The sequence below is a fragment of the Notolepis coatsorum genome, assembly GCF_963971535.1.
Source record: "Notolepis coatsorum genome assembly, chromosome: 1".
NCBI classification, from domain to species: Eukaryota; Metazoa; Chordata; class Actinopteri; order Aulopiformes; family Paralepididae; genus Notolepis; species Notolepis coatsorum.
In genome coordinates, this window is record NC_140165.1 from 65,479,588 (window position 1) to 65,499,030 (window position 19,443).

Here is a 19,443-nt window from a genome sequence, read left to right on the forward strand (position 1 = left end):
CATCAGAACAGCGTGGAATATGTGTTTACAGTATGTAGCATTGGATCAATAAAAGGATCGATTTTTGGAATGGCGATCAGGAATTGGAATAATCTTTTTGGATACGATCTGATCTCAGGTAAGGAATCTATTTTACCAGTATTAGGATAATCAGACCCGTTTTCACGGAGATATAAGCTTTTCCCCTATATGTGATATGGCTGTTTGGCTGTGCAAGCGATCAGGAAATATATCAGATCAGATATCAGATCGCCTATATAGCGTGCATACGTACACATATACTATCGATAATCTAGCGTTTATTTGAAAACGATTCATAAATAGGCCGAAAATGTGATTTTTTTTGGTGTATTCTAGAATATTCCGTTTATTATGGAATATTTTTATTTTCCTTGAAAACAAGGGCTTTTCAAGATGCTATAAAACGGAAATGAAGCGATAAAAAAACAATCCGCTTCGACAATGTTGACTGGAAAATGAGTCATTGATAAGCGACGGGCAGATTAGACACATAGCCATAATTTAAAACATACCGGTAGATTAGGCAATATTAACGCTAACATTGAAGTGGATGATGGGCATTCAAGGGGGTAAAAAGGAAAACACGACCGGCTCTGAAAGTGTTAATGTGCGAAACAAAATAAAATAAAATAAAATTAAATTAAATTAAATTACCTGAAATTATTCCGTTTGGGGGGGGGGCGGGCCAGCATATATCGGTATCGGTTGATATCGGTATCAGAAATTAAGAGTTGGACAATATCGGTATATCGGATATCGTTAAAAAAGCCAATATCGAACATCCTAGTTTTATTTGTATTTTGTAGAAGCTGTAATAAGCCTGTGTTTTTTTTTTTTTTTTTTTTACTGCTGGACGGTTTTCTGTGAATCAATCGAAGATCAATATTTCTTGAGGATCACACAAGTTGTATCAGCAATAAATCAAGAGATGGGACTTTCCCATTTCTCAAACGATCTCATCACTAATTTCCCCTGATGTAGACTGACACATATTCCATATTAAAGTATATAGCAAAATATGTAGGAAGTTTGTGTTCAATGTTCATAGGTTTCATGACAACCAATATGGCGTCTTCTTATTGGCCACCACTGTCCTGATAATGATCCAATCAGGTACATTCCACGTGGGGCAATGGGAAGTAGGGAGGGTATTCATGCATGCAACATACATTTTGGACCCGCAAACATTTTTAAATAATAAATTCATTAATCAATCATTTGCACTGCTTTATTCCATTTTATGCTCATCTTATGTCTATTTATATGCTAAAAACATGATTATTGTACTGTAAATTAGCCATTTTATTGCACTACTTTTAGTCTGTCTATTCTATACAAATTGTACGTCTATTTTTATGTCTGCACATTACACATTTGCTTTTATTCTGTCATTTCCATGCTCAATTAATGCCTATATGTATGTTATGCTCATTTTATGTCTATATTACTGCTGTGAAGCACTGCAATTCTGGTATGAAAGGTGATATTAGAGCTGTCCCCGAAGGCTGTTTTGGGGATTCGAACTTTGGCAGGGTTTTTCGAACACATGGCACATGGCGCACATTTAATCATATAACATAGAACATATGCGCATATTGCTGCGGTTATTAAAAGTAGTAGTACCTACTTACTGGTCACAGGAGGGCTTCAATAACGTTTGGATGGTAATCCATTTTGTGAATACATTTGTTGAAAAAACATCTTTGTTGGCCGACGGCTCCTGCCATCTTAATGTTAGCAAACTAAACGTGCATAGCTTAACGTGCATAACATACCTGTGTAACGTTAAGTAAGCGCATTTCCCATAATGTTGGCGTGTTCCGTTAAAGCCTAAATACTTTTCCGACCACTAGAGGGGAGCATGGAGCCACTCTAAACAATCCCTTCATTTCTCCCAAAACTAAAGCCTCGTCTTGTTTCCCCAAAGTGATCATTTTAAATGAAGCAATCTTGTTACTGAGGATTCACTGACAAAATGAATTGTTTTCGTGCACAGATTACTAGATTTCCACTACAATAGATACAACTTTCTCCTGGGAATTTCCTGCTTGTTAAACAAGGCAGGTAAAAACTTAACTTAATACCATTAATACCATTCTGACAGCACAATATTGATTTGCAATGTGCGTGTGTAAATATATATATATACATACACACACACATACATACATCCACCCATATATATGTATGTACGGAGAAACAGATATATAGAGAGACAGATGAAAGGATGTATATGTATAGAGAGACAGAGGGATGGATGGAGAGACAGATGGATGGATGGATGGATGGAGAGACAGATGGATGGATGGAGACAGAGGGATGGATGGAGAGACAGAGGGATGGATGGAGAGACAGATGGATGGATGGATGGAGACAGATGGATGGATGGATAGAGAGACAGAGGGATGGATGGAGAGACAGATGGATGGATGGAGAGACAGACAGATGGATGGATGGATGGAGAGACAGAGGGAAGGGTGGAGCTTACGTCCGTCAGCCATCCTGCCGATGACAATCCCACTGCCTCCGCGGGCCGAGATGAGGAAGCCGCCCTTGATGACGGAGATGATGGCCAGACCCTGCGCCCTGGCGATGACATGAGCTGCACGAGAGGAACGACAAGCACACAGGAGACTTGGTTTGTACGTGAAATATGTGTCATCAGTCAGAACATGTACTGTACTAACTAAGCACATGTCAGAGAGAGAGGGAGAGGAGAGAGAGATAAGAGGGAACATTGGGGAGTCAATTAAGCTTCAGGCAAAATAGAAAACATAAACACTTGAAAAAGAAAAAAATTTAAGGTAAATGAGGAGAAGGAGGGAAGAAGAGGAGAAGGGAAGGGGAGGAGAAGGGAAGAGGAGAAGGAGGGAAGAGGAGGAGAAGGAGGGAAGAGGAGCAGGAGGGAAGAGAATAAGGGAAGAGGAGGAGAAGGGAAGATGAGGAGGAGAAGGAGGGAAGAGGAGAATGAGGGAAGATGAGAAGGAGGGAAGAGGAGGTGAAGAAGGGAAGATGAGAAGGAGGGGAGAGGAGAATGATGGAAGAGGATGAAACAGAAGGAAGGAGAGAAGAGGAGGTTGGACGGAGAAAGAGAAAGAGTGAGAGAGAGATAGAGACACACCTGGGATGAGTTTGTCTGGTCCGTTTCTTTTGGAGATCTCGGTGAACTGTCTGAGGATCTTGGTGGCCTTCTTGGCCTCCGACCTCAGGTTGGAAGGGATGGGGTTGTTCACTGTGGAACAGAGACACACACATTATGAGACAAATGTTGGGTTCTATTTAGCGGTGTCATGACTAAACCGACTGAATCGATTACAAAAAGACTGCATTGATATATTATCAAGTCAAGTCAAGAGTTTTATTTGTCACGGCATACAAGCATACAGTGAAATGCGGGTGGTCATGCCTGCAGCGATTGTGCAATAATACAAGTAATAAAAATAAGAACAAGACATAGAATGAGACATAACGGGTATAATGTACATAAAGTTTACAAAAAGCATGGTAAAGACATGCTAAGGTCCTGCGATAGTGCAATACAGCGATAGCTACAGATGAGGCACTGGGTCAGGGTCTTATGTACACTACTATACAATATACAGTTATACTATATATCCTTATGCTATATTGCTATATCCATCTATTTACTATACAAGAACCACTCCTGTTCTTTTTTTAAAGTGACCTTTTCATTGTGTAAAGTGACCGTTGAGTGTGTGCGTGTGCAGCGTGTGTGTTCGTGCTAAAGTGTCTGTTAGTGTGTGAGCGTATACAGTATGTGTGTTGTGTGTGTGCTCATAATGTGCTTGTGTGTGGAGAGTTCAGTGTTCAAGACTCTGATGGCCTGGGGGAAGAAGCTGAGCCGAAGTCTCTCTGTCCTAGTTGCTGGTGTGTGCAGGCGTTATTTATATGCTGCCTGACCGCAGCAACTTGAACAGGCTGTTGTTGGGGTGGTGAGGGTCTTTCATTATTCTGCAGGCTCTGGATTTGCACCTTGTTATATAAGACCTGCAGGGGTGGTAGTGCAATACCCGTAGTACGCTCAGCTGAGCGCACCACTCTCTGTAGGGCCTTCTTGTCCTGTGCCTTGCGGTTTCCATACCAGACAGTGATGTTTCCAGTCAAGATGCTCTCTACAGCTCCGGAGTAAAAGGACTGGAGTATCTTCCCCGATACTCTGAACTTCCTTAACTGTCTCAGGTGGTAGAGGCGCTGCTTCGCCTTTTTTACGACTGAGTCTATGTGTGTTGTCCATGTCAGGTCCTCTGAGATGTGGACCCCCAGGTACTTAAAGCTGCTCACCCTGTCCACGGTAGCCCCGTTTAAAGTATCTTTACTTCCTTCGGATTGACCCAGTTGTTGTTGGTCAGAAGACAGAGTCCCCCTCCAATGGTCTTACCAGATTCTTCTGTACGGTCCGCTCGGAAGACGGAGAAGGAATCTGATCATCTTCTGAAGGAAGATGCTGTGATCTGGAGTTGTTGCCTTCAGCCATGTCTCCGTGAAACACATAATGTTGCAATCTCTCACGTCTCGATCGAAGCGGACCCTCGCACGGTGATCGTCCATCTTATTCTCCAGCGAACGGACGTTTGCCAGCCGAATTGAGGGAATCGCCAGCCGGTAAGGAGAACTTTTCACTCTTTTCCTAATTCCGCTTCCTCTATGTTTCCGTTTGATCGCACCGCCATTGTCTCTGCTGTTGTTGTCGTCTGGTCGAATCTCCGGTGGCCAGTTTTGGCAAAAAGTGTTGTTAAACCAGTCTTTCAGGCCGGAGTTTAAGTCTATCAGTGACTGGCGATCATATTTTGTCCATGCCAGCGTAGTTTCTATAAAAAAAGTACTAAAAATAAACACAATAACAAAAAGTACGCACAATCGTCGCAGAGCTGACCAGACGGCGACTAGCCTTGACCGCGCCATCATCAGATATTTTATTATGCGCCCAAATGCTCTGGCCTTTCACCATCCATGTGACCACTGCCACAAAAAGAACAGCACGTTTCGGTTCATACCGCATAATTTTCTGCATTTATGCCAGAATTGGGGCAGATTCCGTGATTCCGTCCCCGATTTCTGGAAAATGTTATATACTCGTGCAGCTTTTGTTTCATCAGCATCTTAACTGACAGGGTCACGTCTAAATTGGTTCTGATTTTTACGTTACCCACTGAGCTACCGAACAAAAAAAGGACCACAATCGAAAGGGAGAATAGAAAAGAGACAAGCGCGCATATCCCTCTCGACGTGGATACGTCCGTCTTTCCATTATACAAGAGCAGATTTCAAAAGGTTAAAGATGATCACCGTTTCAGCCTATTCACATTCCTTGTAGCTGATCGAGCCGATAGAGTAGCTAACCAGGGTTCCCACATTGCAAAATGAAATTCAATGACTTTCAAGTACTTTTTCAAGCACTATTTTTCATTTTAAAAGGGCATTTAAAAGGATACAATTTACTTTTTTATATATATAAAAAAAAATCTGATCCAATATTTATGACTTATAACCAATCTCCGACAATTAGTTACACTTTAAATACATTTTAATTTCTTGATTCAGAAAGATTTTATCATTGGTTACCCAAAACGTTCAATGTGAATGGTTGACTTGAATTCCAAGGACTTTTTAAGCACCTTGTTAAAAGAATTGCTGTTTTCAAGGAATTCCAGGCCTTGCCTTTCTTTTTTTTCAAAAATCAAGCACTTTAACACATTGGGTGCCATGCCCCTTCCGGGAAGTGCATCTGGCCTTGCCGCCCATTAACCCCATGTAAACGCTCACCTTGTTTGTAGAGCTAAACCTATATTTTATATTATAGCTATGGATCTAAATAACACCGTCGATTGTCAGTGAGTTGCTTCTGGTCAACGTACATTTCCGTTTTGAATATGAATATAGTTTGGGTGCTTCTGAGTAATCCCAGGAAAAATATGCGAAAATAGCGTTTTAGTGGAATCCACTTATCACTAGTGGTGGGGGAAAATATCGATACGTAGTAGTATCGCAATACTTTTCGTGGCGATACTGTATCGATACAGGGACGCCAAGTATCGATATTTATTTAGAAATCTCTTTTTTATTGTATTTTATTGTATTATATTATTTTTTTTGTATAAGGAAGCTGCATTGTTCATTTCAATACCTGTAATAGTACAGTAGTCCACACACATGCACACCTGTGCATTCAGTTAAGTTGGAATATGACTGTAATACAAACAGTTCAGTTTGTCAGGTACATGCAACACAGATTAATGTTTACATCTGTGTGCTTGAGAAAATACCATGTTCTGCAATAAAAAATATTGAAGTGAGATTTACAGACTGAACTTTATTTTATTAGATAAAACATGTTGACAGTTTTACTTTGCAGTTGAAAAAAGGTAATAAATCACAATATTAATATCGCAATACTCAGCATATCGCAATATATTTAGTATCGCAATACTATCGTATCGTGACTCAAGTATCGTGATAGTATCGTATCGTGAGGCCATCGTGAGGTGATTCCCACCCCTACTTATCACGTTGTAATTTTTCGCCTGATTATCGAATCTTCCTGAATTCAGCGCTAGATTATCGTAATTATCCTTCCTCATGCACCCATGAAATGTGGTTTAGAGCGGCCGGCCGGCCTTGCAGTCTGCCACTGTAGCTGCATGTCCCCATACAGGCCTGGCTGCATGTCTGCTAGAGCCATATGAAATCCGCGTTCACGGAATCGCGGACGGAATCGCGGAATTAACCAATAAAAATGGAATCAACTGCAAAACGTGGAATATTGCAGAATTTGGCCTAATCTGGACTGAAATTCCGTTTTTGGGTGGAACGTTTGGTGCACACGCGACCGGGGAGGCGGGGACGCTATAGCGTGTTACACACAACACAGCGGTGCTCAAGCGTCTGGCTGCTTCAGTGTTAACATCGTCAAGAAGCTAAGAAATTCTGCAATAAGCCCTCAATTCAGAGCAGAACAGTATCCTAATGACTTTTATGCCTCCGGTGATAAGGTGTTTTGCAAATTCTGTCAACGTTCCCTGCGACACTATTGTGATTAAATAGCTATAACGTTAGGACATGATAGCTTCTAGCTAAATCTAGTGCACCCATCCATTTGTTTAATGCAAACGATTGTCATTATACACTGCCCTTTATAATCTAAATAAACTTAAATAGCTATGAAACGTTACAGTACATAGGACTATAGATGGAAATGAAAGCTTCTTGCTAAATCTGGTGCACTCATCCATTTGTTTAATGCAAACGATTGTCATTATACACTGCCCTTTATAATCTAAATAAACTTAAATAGCTATGAAACGTTACAGTACATAGGACTATAGATGGAAATGATAGCTTCTTGCTAAATCTAGTGCACCCATCCATTTGTTTAATGCAAACGATTGTCATTATACACTGTCCTTTATAAACGAAAAAAACTAAACTAAAGGTGCCTAAATTATGCATTACTATATTTCATCACAATATAATAGACATAGCTAGGCTAACATTGTCATTGTGATAATGTCAGTAGTAGCTAGCTGTATCTATTGCTTACACTTGAAATGTGTATTTTTATTTTGTCACAATATTAATTGAAAAATATTGTGTAAAATTGAACTGTATTTCTGAGTTGCAGCACTTAAACACATTAAATGGACTGTTATATCTTATTCAATTGTGGACATTTATTCATTCCCACTTATTAGACACTATTTCTGATGGTAAAATGAGCATAAAAAGCAAAATACAGAATTCTGAAATATTAAAACGAAAAAAACGGAATTTGGGAAAAAATAAAATGGAATTTGGAAAATAATAAAACGGATTTCATATGGCTCTAATGTCTGCCACTGTAGCTGCATACCAAGCAGGTGACGTGGCCAGAGCTCATCGCTCCATGCAGGCGAACACACCGCTGTTAGAATGTTTGGAGAAGGCCTGCAGACCAGGGAGTAGGGCTGTAGATATCTCTACGGCAGATATCTCTAATGTATCTCTACGGCAGATATCTCTAATGCATCTCTACGGCAGATATCTTTAAGGCAGATATCTCTACGGCAGATATCTCTAAGGCAGATATCTCTAAGGCAGATATCTCTAAGGTAGATATCTCTAAGGTAGATATCTCTATGGCAGATATCTCTACGGCAGATATCTCTAAGGCAGATATCTCTACGGCAGATATCTCTACAGCAGGTATCTCTACAGCAGATATCTCTACAGCAGATATCTATACAGCATATATCTCTACAGCATATATCTCTACAGCATATATCTCTATGGTAGATATCTCTACAGAAGATATTTATAAGGCAGATATCTCTACGGCAGATATCTCTAAGGCAGATATCTCTACGGCAGATATCTCTAAGGCAGATATCTCTACGACAGATATCTCTAAGGCAGATATCTCTACGGCAGATATCTCTACAGCAGGTATCTCTACAGCAGATATCTATACAGCATATATCTCTACAGCATATATCTCTACAGCATATATCTCTATGGTAGATATCTCTACAGAAGATATTTATAAGGCAGATATCTCTACGGCAGATATCTCTAAGGCAGATATCTCTACGGCAGATATCTCTAAGGCAGATATCTCTACGGCAGATATCTCTAAGGCACATCTCTATTTTCTCATATATTGGTATTCGGTTCGATGAGCAAAATAGGGCAGACGTGAAGAACTGATGATTATTTCTGCCCAGCTGTCGATAATCACACACCGTTATCATTTTACCATGTTTCTCAGTGAAAGAGAATAAAACTCGTATCAGATATCACAATATATCACAATATCGGTCAAAGATAAATCACCATTAGAAGAGTCTTCCAGGCAGCTCAGCCAGGGCACACATGATGTGCACACGTCCGTGATTAACCTGTGGCTATGTGACTGATCGTCCATTGTTCCTCCACGTATCTCTGGGTGGAATCACTCTCCCAGTCGGCCGGGCCACTCCCCGTATAGCCCGCAGCGTCCCGCCCTGACACGCCACACGCCCATCTCAGATTGGATATTAATATACTTCAAATTAGGCCATTACATTAGCATTGTTCAATCACTCAATCACACCTGCACGTCAGGTGTGTCCATGTGTCTTGTCAGTGTGTCTGTGTTGAGGTTGGGCTATTATTAGGGATGCCCCGATCAAGTTTTTTGCCACCGATACCGATCGTCTATGAGCCATATTCAAGTCAAGTCAAGTCAAGAGTTTTAATTGTCACGGCATACAGGTATACAATGAAATGCGGGTGGTCTTGCCCGCAACGATGTGCAATACAGTGGTACAACATATAATAGAATCAAAAAATTAAAAACAACATTGTGCAGTAAACAGGTAACAGGTAACATGGAGTGACATCTCGGTATCTGTACATAGTTATTTACAGAGCATATGGGACATGCTAGTTAGCTTTGGTAGTGCAATACACTGTTCCTGTTATTCTAATTTAAAGTGTCCTTTCCTTTGGCCATAAGTGTGCGTGTGTGCGACATTAAGTGTGAGTGTGTGCCCGCTCATGTTAAAGTGTTAAGTGGCTGCTCGTGTGTGAGCGTGCACAGCGTGCGTGTCGTGTGTGTGTTCATGTGTGCTTGTGTGTGGATAGTTCAATGTTCTGAGCACTCAATGTTCATTGTTCATGGCTCTGATGGCCTGGGGGAAGAAGCTGAGCCTAAGCCGCTCTATTCTAGTAGCTGGGGTTCGCAGGCGTCTGCCTGACCTCAGCAGCTGAAACAGGCTGTTATTGGGGTGGTGAGGGTCTTTCATTATCCTGCAGGCTCTGGATTTGCACCTCTTGTTGTATAGAACCTGCAGGGGGGGTAGTGCAATACCCGTGGTACGCTCGGCTGAGCGCACCACTCTCTGTAGGGCCTTCTTGTCCTGTGCCGTGCTGTTTCCATACCAGGCAGTGATGTTTCCGGTCAGGATGCTCTCTACAGCTCCTGAGTAGAAGGACTGGAGTATCTTCCCCGATACTCTGAACTTCCTTAACTGTCTCAGGTGGTAGAGGCGCTGTTTCGCCTTCTTTACTACTGTGTCTATGTGTGTTGACCATGTCAGGTCCTCTGGCCGATACACTGCCGATACAGATAGTTTTTGGTTTTATAAAATATATATATTATATATATTAATTATACTTGTAGTTGTATTATCTGTGAGACATCGCCAGATTGTAATGTCACGATGCTAGCGTCGCAATATTGTACCGTCACGATACTAGAGTCTTGCTATTGTAATGTCACGCTACTAGCGTTGCGATATTTTAATGTCACGCTACTAGAGTCACGATATTGTAATGTCATGATACTAGAGTCACGCTATTGTAATGTCACGATACTAGAGTCACAATATTGTAATGTCGCGCTACTAGTCACGATATTGTAATGTCACGATACTAGAGTCACACTATTGTAATGTCACGATACTAGCATCACGATATTGTAATGTCACGATACTAGTGTCACGATATTGTAATGTCATGATACTAGCGTCACGATATTGTAATGTCACGATGCTAGAGTCACTATATTGTAATGCCACGATACTAGAGTCACTATATTGTAATGTCACGATACTAGAGTCACTATATTGTAATGCCACGATACTAGAGTCACTATATTGTAATGTCACGATACTAGAGTCACGCTATTGTAATGTCACGATACTAGAGTCACAATATTGTAGTGTCCCGATACTAGAGTCGCAATATTGTAATGTCACGATACTAGAGTCACAATATTGTAATGTTACGCTATTGTAATGTCACAATATTGTAATGTTAGGATATTGTATTGTCCCAATATTGTAATATCATACTATTGTAATGGCACAATATTGTAGTGTCACTGTATTGTAATATCATACTATTGTAATGTCACAATATTGTGATATCACGATTAGGGCTGTCCCCGACTAAGGATTTGGATAGTCGACTATGATTGGCCGAAATTAGCCGATAGTCAACTAGTCGACTATGAAGAAGAAGAAAAATTAAGAAAAAAAAAGTAGAATTTACAATTTATTTTTATTTTGTATCATTCCATTTGGGCTGTGAGGGTGCTTAATGTCTGACGGAAGGCGGATACATCTTGATATTTGTCTAGTCTAGTGTGTTCATTAGATGGGGGAAATCCTCTTTCAGTGCCTCTGTGCCTGTTTTCTTAGGCAGTTAGCCTCTGGTATGCGTTCCATTAGCGTTAGCCACGCTTCTAGGCCTCTTTTCTTTTGGAAAGAATGATACAAAAAAAAATATTTACAAAAATGTTTTAAAGAAATTATAATTTTTTATTTAATTTTTTTGTATTCGACTAAGAGGTTGGCAGTCGACTACGGCTCCTTTCGATCGATTAGTCGACTATTCAACTAATAGGGGTCAGCCCTAATCACGATATTGTGGTGTCACGATATTGTAGTGTCACGGTATTGTAATATCATACTATTGTAATGTCACGATATTATGATATCACAATGTTGTAATGTCACGATATTGTACCACTGTGATATTGTAATGTAGTTTGAAATTGACCCATACAAGTCTGTATGATAGCATACACAATGATGCTGTATAAACCATATATCGTGGTCTCTCTAAATGCCTCTCTAAGTGACTAAATGCCTCTCTCTCTCTCTGAGTAAGAGCGTGACTAAGTGTCTCTCTCTCTGAGTAAGAGCGTGACTAAGTGTCTCTCTCTCTCTGAGTAAGAGTGTGTCTAAGTGTCTCTCTCTCTCTGAGTAAGAGTGTGACTAAGTGTCTCTCTGAGTAAGAGCGTGACTAAGTGTCTCTCTCTCTCTGAGTAAGACTAAGTGTCTCTCTCTCTCTCTGAGTAAGAGCATGACCAAGTGTCTCTCTCTGAGTAAGAGCGTGACTAAGTGTCTCTCTCTCTCTGAGTAAGACTAAGTGTCTCTCTCTCTCTCTGAGTAAGAGCATGACCAAGTGTCTCTCTCTCTCTCTCTCTCTGAGTAAGAGCGTGACTAAGTGTCTCTCTCTCTGAGTAAGACTAAGTGTCTCTCTCTCTCTCTCTGAGTAACAGCGTGACTAAGTGTCTCTCTCTCTCCAAGTAAGAGTGTGTCTAAGTGTCTCCCTCTCTCTCTGAGTAAGAGTGTGACTAAGTGTCTCTCTCTCTCTCTGAGTAAGAGTGTGACTAAGTGTCTCTCTCTCTGAGTAAGAGTGTGACTAAGTGTCTCTCTCTCTAATAATAATAATAATAATAATACATCTATTTTATATAGCGCTTTTCCAGGTGCTCAAAGACGCTTCACATGGGCAGGAGAGACAAACTATGGCAAAACAAAAAAACAGAACAAAACAGAACAAAAATAATACATGACAAAATAAAATAAAACCGACAGAATTAGAGGTCAAAAGCAAGATTGAAAAGGTGAGTTTTGAGGGCTGATTTAAAAGATGTCAGGGTGTTTGCATCACGGATATGGCTGGGGAGGGCATTCCAGAGGGAGGGGGCAGCAGCAGCAAAGGCCCTGTCGCCCCAGGTCCGGAGCTTGGTCGTGGGAGGTGTTAGGAGGTTGGCATCTGCAGACCTAAGGCGACGGGTGGGCGTGTGACGGTGGAGGAGGTCGGACAGGTAGGGAGGGGCAAGGTTGTTGAGGGCTTTAAATGTGATGAGTAGTATTTTAAAATGTATCCTGTATTTGATTGGAAGCCAGTGGAGGTCGTGGAGGACAGGGGTGATGTGATCAGAGCGACGGGTGGAGGTGAGCATGCGGGCAGCAGAGTTTTGGACATATTGGAGTTTATTGAGAATAGTGTTTGGTGAGCCGTAGAGGATGCTGTTGCAGTAATCTAGTCTTGATGATATGAATGCATGAACCAGTGTTTCAGCAGCGGAGAGTGATAGGGAGGGGCGAAGACGAGCAATGTTCCGGAGGTGATAGAAGGCAGATTTGGTTATGTGGTTCACATGGGGGAGGAAAGAAAGGGTGGAGTCCAGGATGATGCCAAGGTTACGGACGTGAGTGGAGGGGGTGACAAATGGTACCATCAATATTTAGGGTGAAATCCTGGGTGTGGCTGGTGAGGGATTTTGGACCGATAATGATGATTTCTGATTTATTGCAGTTTAATTTGAGAAAGTTATTTTGCATCCATGTTTTGATGTCTGTGAGGCAGGTGCTGAGGGTGGAGAGAGTGGCTGGAGTGATAGTCTTGGTGGAGAGGTAGAGCTGAGTGTCGTCTGCATAACAGTGAAAACGCAGGCCATGTTGGCGGAGAATCAGACCAAGTGGAAGGATGTAGAGGATGAAGAGCAGGGGACCAAGTACTGAGCCTTGGGGGACACCATGAGTGATGGGGGCAGTGGGGGATTTGCAGTTGTTGATAGAGATGAATTGGTGCCTGTGTGAGAGGTATGATTGGAGCAAGGTGAGGGGGATTCCGGAGATGCCAACGGAGGACTGGAGACGAGTGATGAGGATGGGGTGACTGATGGTGTCAAAAGCAGCGCTGAGGTCTAGGAGAATGAGGATGGAGAGGGAACCAGAGTCGACAGAGAGGAGTATGTCGTTGGTGACCTTTAGAAGAGCAGTTTCGGTGCTGTGTTTGTGCGGGATCCGGATTGAAATGTATCATAAAGGTTATTGTTGTCGAGGTAGGATTTTAATTGGGAGGCAATGGCTCGCTCAATTATTTTTGAGAGGAAGGGGAGGTTGGAAATGGGGCGGAAATTATCAAGGGTTTCAGGGTTGAGACCGGGTTTTTTTAGTAGGGGGGTGACAGAAGCAATTTTGAGGGCGGGGGGAAATAGGCCAGTGGTCAGAGAGGTGTTTACAATGGAGGTGATTAGGGGAGAAAGGGCAGGGAGACAAGCCTTGACTAGGATGGAGGGGATAGGGTCCAGGATGCAGGTAGAAGTTTTCATTGTAGAGAGAATGGAGGATAGGTCCGATGCGGTGATTTCAGTGAAGGATGTAAAAGGTGGGTTGGGCGGTGGAGAGGGGGTTGAATCCGGAGGGGAGATAGTGTTGGCGGAGGCAATTGTTAATTGGGTGTGGATTTTGTCAATTTTTGTTTGGAGATGTGACAGATAGGAGACACATTTACTGACAGTGAAGGAACAGGAGATTGTGTCAGAGGGTTTAAGAAGTGTGTTGATGGTGGAAAACAGAGTCCTGGGGTTGTTGCTGCCAGACTGTATGATAGCGGAGTAGTGGGAGGAGCGTGCAGAGTTGAGGGTGTCTTTGTAGAGCTGTTGATGTTGTCTGTAGGCCTCTTTATGGACAGTGAGACCGGTTTTATTAGATAGCCGTTCGAGCTGGCGGCCCTTGGATTTAAGGTGGTGTAGGTGATCGGTGTACCAGGGGGCGGAGTGAATGAAGGAGACAGACTTGGTTTTGATTGGGGCGAGCTGATTGAGACAGGAGGAGAGAGTGTTGTTGTAGATGTTGACCAGGTCTGTAGGGGAGCCATGCTGTAAGAGGGAGGCATCAGGGATGGTGTCAGTCAGTAGGGAGGAGAGAGAGGAGGGGTGGATGGATTTGAGATTACGGAATGTTATGGAACGCATCTGCTTGATTGGGGGAGTAGGGATGAGAATGTCCATGGTGATAGCCAGATGATCAGAGATGGTGAGGTCGGAGCAGGTGAGATTACTGATGGAGATGCCAGATGTGCAGACCAGAGTAAGTCTGAGTAAGTCACACTAAGTGTCTCTCTCTCTCTGAGTAAGAGTGTGACCAAGTGTCTCCCTCTCTCTCTCTCTCTCTGAGTAAGTCACACTAAGTGTCTCTCTCTGAGTAAGAGTGTGACTAAGTGTCTCTCTCTCTCTGAGTAAGAGCGTGACCAAGTGTCTCCCTCTCTCTCTCTCTCTCTGAGTAAGAGTGTGACTAAAGCCTCTTTTACACATGCACTGGACTCCTGCACATTAATCAGATGGGCTGTATGTCGTGCGAACGCAAAGGTTTGAATTATTCAGCGAGAGATTACCCTCCCAGCTCCCCAGTCCTAAGTCTGTGTGAAGACCAACTGAGACCATGTGAAAAATACAAGCAGATCAGTGTTGGCAGAATTAACACAGAGAGTGAGTGTGTGTAATATAAACCTAATTTGGGTGTACTAGAAAAGTATGCAAATAAACCTCATTAGGGTGTACTAGAAAAGTATGCAATATAAAGCTTGTTTGGGTGTACTAGAAAAGTATGCAATATAAAGCTCATTTGGGTGTAATATAAACCTAATTTGGGTGTACTAGAAAATGCTGCAATATAAAGCTAATTTGGGTAAACTAGAAAATGCTGCAATATAAAGCTCATTTGGGTGTAATATAAGTTAACCCTTGTTGGTATACTAGAAAATGCTGCGGTATGGTATGGTATGGTTTATTTCTTAATCTCTGAGGGGAAACATGTTTGCCACCAGAGCGAATACAAATATACAAACATGAAAGAAACAATTACATGATACAATACAGGATACACAACACAGTAAGAGAGCCTCTCAACACAGTGCTAACGGTGTTCGGTATTTTTTTTTACCGCAGCAGGAACAAAGGACCTTCTCAATCGCTCAGTAGAGCATTGAGGCATCAACAACCTATCACTGAATGAGCTTCGCAGAGCATCAAAAATACAGTGGGTGGCCTTCAAAGGATAAAATGGTGTTCAGTTTAGTACTAGTTCGCTTGGCTATGATGATCTCCATGGATTCAGGAGGGAGGCTAATCACTGAGCCAGCCTTTTTAATGATTTTATTTATATGTTTTTTGTCAGAAACCGTGATGCTGCCCCCCCAGCAGAGAACAGCATTAAAGGGACACTAGTCAGGATACCTTGATAGAAGACATGAAGAAGTGACCTGCTGATGTTGAAGGATCTAAGCTTCCTCAAATAAAAAAGCAGAGACTGGGCTTTTTTTAACACAGAATCTGTGTTCCGCTTCCAGTCCAGCTTACTGTGCAGGTGAAGGCCAAGTTGATGACCAACTCCTTGATTTTTTCGATGTTTAGTTACAAGAAATTGGCATTGCACCAATGGACAAATAATTTTTTAGAAATTTTTTATTTTACCAGTGGGCAATGGCCACTAGATACATTTTTTGGTACACATCAGGTAACATAGAGTGAGCAGAAGTTGGGGAGGAAAGAGGGGGGAAGGAGAGAAAGAGGGAAGGGGAAGGGGTGGAGGTGACAAAAAGAGAGGAGAGAAGAAGAAAACATAAAAGATAAAGTAAAAGACAAACGAAAATAAGAATCAATAATAAAAACAAGGACAAAATAAAATTTAAATTAAGATAAAAGTATAAAAAAAAGGGGGGGGGGGGGACATCACATAGGGTCAGACATAAGACAGAACATAAAACAATAATACAATATATCAGACAGGCTAACGGTTGTTTGAGCCTGTTGTTTCCCATTGTTGTGTACATAATCTGTCCCATACCAAGACGGTCAGAACACGAACGCACCATACCCGGTGGCCCACACCATGGGCGTGAGACTAGGGCTGGGCGATATGACGATATTATATAAATATTGGGTACAGTTCATTAACGATACACTTTTTAAACGTATCGTGGATATCGTGATGGTTTGCCCTCGCGTTAGAGGCCGCCGCGGCTGAGATGAGACTTACAAGCGCAGTGCTAAATGCTTTCCTCTCCCTCTCGCCTCTCCCTCTTGCAGAAAAAAAAGTCAGTCACACACACACTTGCCCAAATTACGTCATCTACACGCACATACACGCACGCAAGCGCACACACCTAGCCAGAGAGGCGGTGGCTCGGTGCTAGGGATGCCCCCCGAAACCCAGGAGTATTGATAAACTCCGACGTTATAGTTGGGTCAAGAACCAAAATTCCGTGACCATTCTCTGGCTAAGATGTTTTGATGATTGATTTGACTTCTATGGACCTTTTATAAAATATTTAGCCCCTGTGTCCCTCCCAAAATTCCAGAATTTTTTGTCAGATGGCCAAATCCAAAATACCTGCTGACGCCATCTTGAAAAATTTACTTTTGATCCAGAGCACCTAGAATCATGTATGAATCCAAGATGGCCACCATCTAGTAGAGCGAAAATGTAACTTTTAATGTCAAAACCAATTTTACCATGGTACTGCTGTACTTTAAACAAATTACCTTCATAAGGATCTAAGCAAAATAATTGATGAATGTACAGTATGACAAGATAACTAATTATCCTTCAAAATATGCTCTCTTAAATAGCTGTAACTTGAACAGGTTAACAATGAAACCACTTTAAACATGTCATGATCAGTCCGAATCAGAGCATTCTGCCTCACTAGATTCTGAATCATCAGATTCCAATGAATCACCCCTCCTCCTCCATACATCATCATATCCCTTCTCATCATCATCCTCCTCACTCTCCTCTTCCTCACTTTCTCCAGCTGGCCCTGGTGCAGGTAGATGTGTTGGGAGAGCAGGTTGTGTGTGGTGGACAGGGCGACAGCGACCACCCACCAGCACCCAGCCATGTCCGAGTGGCGAAGGGTGTCGCTTCAGGGAGGGGTGGCGCACTAGATATGACAAGTAGTTGGCACGGAGGGCAGTGTTGGCGTAGGCTATCTGCATCTGGAGGGAGATGGATGAATGATTTGTTCTTCATTCTCTTCCACTTTGTGGCATGGGCCTCAGCCATGGTCTTGTCCATAAATAACATGCATCCCTTCATACAATGGGTTTCACGCTGGCTTGAATATGGAGCAGAGGAAGAGCAAGGCTTATTCTCATACATCTTACAATCAACCGCCCAACAAGTCAGTTGTGAATGACATCATGGAGAAGCTGTCTACCATCATCGCCACTAAGCACATGCCCTTCGCCTTCTTAGTGGGATCCTGTGTACGCCCTCATCACTCTGCTCAAGGCCGAGAACCCAAACAAGTACCATGATGACATTGTACCCTTTCTTGGTCCCTTCCATACACAGTGTGTGATGATGAGCGCTATCTACAAGTGCTACAAGGGGAGTGAGCTAGGAGATGTACTCGTGGCAGGAGGAGTTATTGCAGAGGGCTCCGTTGAGCGTGCACTGAAAGGCAAGCATTACAAGAGGGGGCTGCGTTGCTTGAGGCTCATCTCATGAGTCAGCTGGTAAAGGCGAGGCTCATGCCCAACCTGGCTGATGAGACAAGGGAGAACCTTGGAATTCTGAGAGATATGAGTCTCTCCCAAGAACCCCATGCAGCTGCACCTGCGGCACTGGAGGATGATACTGACCTCGAGAGCCTCATCACCAATTTATTCACCCAGGTGGAGGCCAGTGACATGGCGGACTACTGGAGGGACTTCCGGTCTATGACAGATGCACTCATGCAGAATGTGCATGCAGTACATATCTGAAACTGGGATGAGTATGTCAGCTCTCTGCGTGCCATGCTGCCATGGATGGTAGTGTACGACAACAATAGGTATGGAAGGTGGCTGCCTGACTTCTGGGCAATACTGACAGCTCTTCCTGCTGATCAGGTCGCCTTCCTTCGTACTGACTTCACTCAGTCCATCACAGGCAACCCCTACTCCAACATGGCCTGGGACATGTGGATCGAGTGTACAATGAACAAGGGCAGCAAAATTAAGTCTGGCTGGCTCTCCGTCCTCCAGAATGAGAAGCAGCTGCTGGTGCACTCCAGAAATGTGAACAATTTGGCCAAGATCCGGGTGGCTCACAATGCCCTGACCAAAAAAAAAAGCCAAGAGGAAGCACATAGAATGTGGAGCAGCGCGTGCAGGACCTGGTTGCATGCATGCATGAGTTTGATTCCTTCCCATTTGATCCAGCCTCACCCACCCTCCGCACCCTACAGTCAGCCATGCCTGCCTCCGATGAACTCATCATGGACTTCAACTCAGCCCATGCTGTGGGAGAGGAGAAGTTGACCAGCTTCTTGCGAGACCGGGTGTTCAGTAAGAAAACCTCCCTCCATGCACCCGTCCCTCTGAACAAACGCTTGACATTTGCCAAGCGGCCATGCATGGAGAAGCCCGGGGAGGAACTCAAAGCAAGAGCTGCTGAGATGGAGCGGAGTGCTCTCAAGGCAGTGATCGACCTGGTTGAGGTCAGTCAACTTGTGAATCTCTGAGTTGCTGGAACATCGTGTTGTCGAGGAATGTGTGGCCTTATTCAACTCCAACGGCACATATAGGAAGACACAGAAGAGCAAGCTCATTCAGAAGCTCTCTCCCCAATCTGTAGATCTGCAAGAACCCTACACCACTCTTGTCGACATGGGCATGATCTGGAGGATGGCAACCCCATCAGCAGAAGATCGGCAGACACAAGATGGCACCCCATACAAGTGGTTGGACTATGTCCACAAGGTATCATCCATCATCCTTGCCCGCCATGGTGATGCGGACCGTATTTTCTGTGTAAATTACCCCGTACGACACAGCATACTCAACTAAAGATGATGAGCGAGACCTGCGGGTACAAG

General features: G+C 43.0%; 1 protein-coding gene across 1 annotated transcript in view; it reads right to left on the bottom strand.

Annotated features, from left to right (window-relative positions):
• Positions 1 to 19,443, bottom strand: part of sh3yl1 (SH3 and SYLF domain containing 1) — a 109,749-nt gene that overhangs the window by 64,984 nt on the left and 25,322 nt on the right. The window contains exons 2-3 of the mRNA XM_084312614.1: positions 3,143 to 3,253; positions 2,510 to 2,623 (exon numbers count right to left, since the gene is read on the bottom strand). Coding sequence (XP_084168740.1) covers positions 2,510 to 2,623; positions 3,143 to 3,253 — 225 coding nt within the window. The remainder of the gene's footprint in view (positions 1 to 2,509; positions 2,624 to 3,142; positions 3,254 to 19,443) is intronic.